Source organism: Macrotis lagotis, chromosome 1, assembly GCF_037893015.1.
Source record: "Macrotis lagotis isolate mMagLag1 chromosome 1, bilby.v1.9.chrom.fasta, whole genome shotgun sequence".
In the NCBI taxonomy this organism is placed as follows: Eukaryota; Metazoa; Chordata; class Mammalia; order Peramelemorphia; family Peramelidae; genus Macrotis; species Macrotis lagotis.
The window spans coordinates 838,919,115-838,925,114 of record NC_133658.1 but is presented as its reverse complement, the minus strand read 5'-3'; the positions used below and the strand labels follow the sequence as shown (position 1 = coordinate 838,925,114).

Genomic DNA, 6,000 nt, shown 5'->3' with positions numbered 1-6,000 from the left:
TGGTGAAGTTCAGAGCAGTGAAGCTGGGTAGAGAATGAATAAGGAAAAAAGAGCTTTTTCTGATATTGCCAAGAACTAGACCTCTACCTTATATCTTTGTTCCCTTTTTAATTCCCCTTTATGTGCTGTCCTCCCTCATTAGAAAATAAACTCCTTGAGAGCAAGAGCCATTTCTCCTTCTTGTTTATATTTGTATTCCCAGGAATAGGGATACAGTACTTAGTATAATGCCTAGAAAATTGTAAGCACCTAATATTTCATTTCTCTTTTCTTCTTTCCTTTCTTCTCCTCTTGAATTCTTTCTCTCTGCCTCTTTCTCTTCTCTCCCTTTCTCTCTCTTTCTGTCTGCTCTCTCTGTATTTGTCTCTCTCCTCTCTGTATGTCCCTCTGTCTCTATCCTCTCTGGTTATTTCTTTGAATCTTTTTTCCTCTTTCTTTAGCTATCTTTCTCTCTCTCCCTGTCTCTATCCTTCTCTCTACTCTCTGACTCTGTTTTACTCTCTTTTTCTGTGTCTGCCTTTATCTCCAACTTTCTCAGTCTCTCTCTTTTTCTAACTCTATTTCTGTCTCTGTCTCTCTGCCTCTGTCACTTTCTTTGAAACTCTTTTTTCTTTATCTTTAGTTCTCTCACTCCTCTCTGTATCTCTCTCTTCCTTCTCTGTCTGAATTTCTTTCCTCTTTTTCTATCTTTCTCTCTGTCTCTATTTCTCTGTCTCTCCCTATCTGTCTCTCTCCTCCTGAAGATTTACAACACTCCTGGATTTCCAACACTGGAAAAAACTCTCCAAATATATGATTCCTTAATATGATTGGCTAGTTCCTCCTAGAAACTACATTTTAAGGAAAACATTTGGGTCAACATTGTCTTCCTTTCTAGGTTTCACTACTGACACCTACCCCAGTTTGGTAACATCCTCAATCCCTGTTTTTTCAACTTCCTTTTTTATGTTTTCTTCCCTTATTAGAATGTAAGTTCCTTGAGGACAAAAATTGTTCTTTCCTTTCCTTCATTCCTTCCCTCCTTCCTTTCTTCTTGTATTTGCATACCTTAGCAGAATATTTGGTCTTTAAATACTTAATAAAAATTTGTCAATTTGATTCAATTCTATCTTTCATGACTAAAGAAGACTTAAGTCACTATCTCTGGATGTCATAGTTCTACCATTATCTCCTTCTTACCTTTCTGTCCTTAAGCCAATAGATCATAAAAGTCCAGGATGTCTTTCTGTATAGAGGTTTTATTCACCAGGGAAAAGAACAGTGTTTAGAAATATTAAAAAAAAATTAGAGTTGCAGGTAACTAAGTACATAATTGTAAATACATAAAAATAAAAATATTCTGCATTTATTGTATAATCCATCTTTTAACTAAGATTTTCCAATCAAGAATTGTAACTAAATTCTAGGTCAACTTAATATATATATATATATAGTCAAGCATCAATTATAAAACTAGCTAACAGTTATATTTGGGGTCACTAACAATAATTTTCCCACCCCTCATTTCCATGGAGTTTCTTGGTGCTAGGAGAAGCTATGTGACAAAATGCATAGAAAGCCAAGTATAGAACCAGGAAGATCTCAGTTGAATCTATTCTTAAAAACTTTCTAGCTATGTGACTCTGGACAAATCTTAACCTCAATTTTCCTCAGTTTTCTTTACTGTAGAATGGAGATAATAACAGCTACCTCAATGCGTTTTCATGAGGATCAAATGAGATAATATTTGTAAAGTGTTTAGGACAGTGGTTGGTACATAGTAGGTGGATAATAAGTGCTTTTCCCTTTCCTTTCCATTGGTTCAAAGGCTTATTTGGGCAGGACAATACATAGCCATTGAAGACTACAATTCATCAAGAGCAAAATCATATGCTTTAAGTCATTATCTTGCTTAGTAATTTAATTTAACTCAATAATTATTTAATTGCTGCTGATTATTTGCAAGGCACTGGGGATATGAAGAAAATATGTAAAATAATCCCTACCATCAAATTTTACATGGGGGAGAATAGAGCAATAGCAATAAGAAATCATAAGATCATTCAAAGAAAGGAAGATTACCCTTAACTAAGTACATCATGAAAGTGGAGGTACACTGGAGTTGAACCTTACAGAATGTTAAGGATTCATGGGAGCAAAGAAGAGGGAATTTAATAACAGACATAAGGAATCCTCTATGGAAATGTATGGAGGTGGGAGTTTAGTTGATGTATTTAGGGAATGGGAAGTAGGTCAATTTGGCTTGAATGTAGAGACTGAGAGTAAGTGATGTGAAATAATCTTAGAAAAGCAGACATGAATCAGACTATTAAATTAGAAGCATTAAATATCAATTCCTTCCCCCTCCATAGGAAAGACAAGGTAACATGATTTTGAAGGAATTGTAAGCAACCATAGACAACTTTTTTTAACATCTTAAAAGCAGTATCCAAAAAAGTACAAGAATATGTCATTTTTTGTATAAGGAATGGTAGAAAGAGCATTTGATTAGAAACCAAGAGGTATGTGTTCTAGACTCTGGTTTGGCATTGAGGTATTGTTTTGCCTTGAACAAGTAATTTACATTCTCTTATTTAGGGTTATGTGCCAGCAAAATAAGAATATTAATACCTAACCTGCTAAACTCACAGGGTTAGGGAAAACAGGATTAAAGATATAAAAAATTTCTAGAAATGACAAAACCTTTACTTCATGTTTTTCTTTCTTATCTACATTAAATGTAAATTTTGTAAGAACTTTACTCTTAATAGAGCTTAGAAAAGACAAGCAAATGTTGTTATATTTCTAATCAATTCTGAAGAATAGAATGGAAAAGTGGTAAGAGAACCTGGGCCTATAAATCTGACGTGCCTGAGACTGAGCGAAAATGCTGTATAATTCTCCGGCGGATCTGCTTAGTCTTCACACCATAGACAATAGGGTTTAGCACAGGAGGTACTATCAGGTACACGTTGGCCATGATAATGTGTAAGTTAGAGCCACTCTTCTTGCTAAAGCGGTGCACCATAGACAGGCCAATAAAGGGAACAAAAAAGATAAAGACTGCACAAACATGAGAAACACAAGTACTAAAGGCCTTTGACTGGGCCTCTCGTGTTAGGCCCAATACAGTCTTGAGGATGAGTAAGTATGAGAGGGATATGAGGACTGAATCTAGACCAATGGCAGAGATTATAACAATGAGGCCATAGATCACATTAATACGGATGTCAGCACATGCTAGTTTCATGACATCCTGATGGAGGCAGTAGGAATGGGAAAGAACATTAGAACGGCAAAAGGGTAGACGCTTGATGAAGATGGGCAATGGAGCCATGAGAACTGCCCCTCGAATCACAGCAGCCAAGCCAATCTTGGAAATCCGGGGTGAGGTGAACACAGTAGCATGGCGCAAAGGGTGACAAATGGCCACATAGCGGTCAAAGGCCATGGCCAGGAGAACAGTGGACTCCATGCCAGAAAGGGAATGGATGGCAAACATCTGTACCAGGCAAGCATCAAATGGGATGGTAATGTCATTGAACCAGAAGATAGCCAACATCTTGGGCATAGAAGATGTAGAGATAAGGATATCAATTGAAGAGAGCATGCATAGGAAGAGGTACATGGGCTCATGGAGACTCCGCTCTGTTTTTATGATATAAATGACGGTGAGGTTGCCCAATACAGAAATAAGGTACAGAAAGCACAGGGGAAAGGCCAACCAAAACTGAACTGCTTCTATACCTGGGAGACCAATTAGGATAAAGTAGGTGGTGGTTCTGTCAGTACCATTGGGAAATAACATGATGAAGATGGCAGGTCAGGAGCAGGACCCGATCCAGGAAAATCTAGAACATAAAGTTAATGAATTAAGCCTATCATCAGAGACTCTGAAATCACAAACTCATTGTAATCATGACCTAATTGGCTAGCTCTCATTTCCTGACCCAAACTCTGAACTCAAAAAAAATCAGTATTAAAAGCTTAAACAGGGACAGCTAGGTGGTGAAGTGGATAGAGCACCAGCCCTAGAATCAGGACAACCTGAGTTCATATCTGGCCTCAGACATGTAATGATTGCCTAGCTATGTGACTTTGAGCAAGTCACTTAACCCCATTGCTTTGCAACCCCCCCCCCAAAAAAAAGAATAAAAGCTTAATGGCAAATTAGTCTATCCATAATTGGAATTTTACCCTAATTCTGAGTTCATTCCTAAACTTTATCCTATCTCTGAATTCACTGCTAGGTAGAATTTTTAGCTCTAATTTTAATCTCAAGCTAGTTGAGTTCTATATTAGAATTAACAACAAAAAATCAAAACTTCAATCATAGAAGCAATTAAATTGTTTGATCAATATGGTTATAATGTAGAGTCTATATTAGATTACTTTCTCCTAGAGGAAGGGGAGAGGAAGGGGAGGGGGAGAAAAATGTAAAACTCAAAAACTTTACAAAATGATTGGTAAAAACTACTGTTGTATGTGGTTGGAAAAAATAAAAAAAAATTAAATTTTTAAATGAAGAGTTATGTTGCTGTTGTTATTTCGGTTATGTCTGATTCTTTGTAACTCCATTTGGGGATTTCTTGGCAAAGATACTGGAATGTTTTGCCATTTCCTTCTAATTCATTTTATAGATAAGGAATTGAAGCAAACAGGGTTAAGTCACTTACCCAAGGTCACATAACTAATAAGCAAGATTTGAATTCATGAAGTTGAGTCTTCCTAATTTTAGACCTGGCACTCTATCTAATTAGTTGCAGTAAAAGTAAAATTCTTATCTAAAAGAGTTGTAATATCACTGGGAGCTTAGCTACAATTTTGAGCTATAACAAACTTCATTCTGATATAATAATTTTCTTAACAATTCAAATTCAATGCAAATAAAAAACTGCATGTTATAGGCATACATTAGCTAGATATTAATGAAGACTTATATCTTAGCACATTGACCTGAACAAACCACTTAACTTCTACAAAATTATGTTTCTCTGCATCAATGGAACGGATACCTGTTTTGTTACTTGACAGTATTGTTTTCAGGAAAATGAGATTTTATCATTGTGGATACTGATTTGAAAATATGCAAAAGTTCAAACTCTTTGATCTAGAGATTCCACTATCAGACCTATGCCTAAAGGAGGCCATTGATAAACATATAGATTCCATGTATTTATAATATAGCAGCACTTTAAAGAGTACATATGAAAGGGAAGAAGGAAGAGGTAGCAGTTAGATAGTGCAATGGATAGCATACCATTCCTGAAGATAGGAGGATCTGAGTTCAAATTTGACCTCAGACAATATTGTCACATAACCTTAATAGGTTTCTCCCAATCCCCACAAAAGGAGCATGAAATATTGCAACTATTTTCATTTTTAACATGTGTTAGCAATTTTTCCTATTTAAAAATATTTTCCTCTTTTTTAAAAATAAATCATTTTTCACTTAGGAATTATTTCTGGGAGTGATAAAGAAGAGAGAAACTAGGTAAGCTAAGGAAATTGAAAGGCAATAATAATGAAAATAAACTATATAAAAATGTTTAAAATTTTAAGGTCCTATGTAAGTGTGAGTTATTTAGATTTAGAGAGACATTAAGATGTAAAGGAGAGAGTATTAGATTTGGAGAGCAGAGAGCAGAGTTCAAGTCCTGGCTCTGAAATTTAGTAACTGTGAAAGTAATAATTCAATTTCTATACCTTATGAGTCTCAGTTTTCTCAATTGTAAAAGGGGAGAGAGTAATTCTTGAATTATCAATACCACTGAGCTATAAAAAGGACCATGTGGTTCAATGGACAGAATTTGGTGCCTGCAGTCAGGAAGACCTGAGTACAAATTTGACCTCAGACACTTGATAACTTTGTGATAGTGAAAAAGTTACTTAACCCTGTTTGCCTCAGTTCCTTATCTGTAAAATGAACTGCGAAAAGAAATAGCAAACCACTCAAGTGTCTTTCCCTAGAAACTCTCAAGCAGAATCACAAAGAGTTCTACACAACTGAACAGAATAAAT

At 35.6% G+C, this 6,000-nt stretch overlaps 1 protein-coding gene across 1 annotated transcript; it reads right to left on the bottom strand.

The window, feature by feature from the left end:
* Nucleotides 1-2,833: 2,833 nt before the first annotated feature.
* Nucleotides 2,834-3,824, bottom strand: LOC141489050 (olfactory receptor 51E1-like). Its single transcript, XM_074189667.1, has one exon. It carries the CDS (start codon nucleotides 3,785-3,787, stop codon nucleotides 2,834-2,836), a length of 954 nt encoding a protein of 317 aa, XP_074045768.1. The 5' UTR covers nucleotides 3,788-3,824.
* Nucleotides 3,825-6,000: the final 2,176 nt, after the last annotated feature.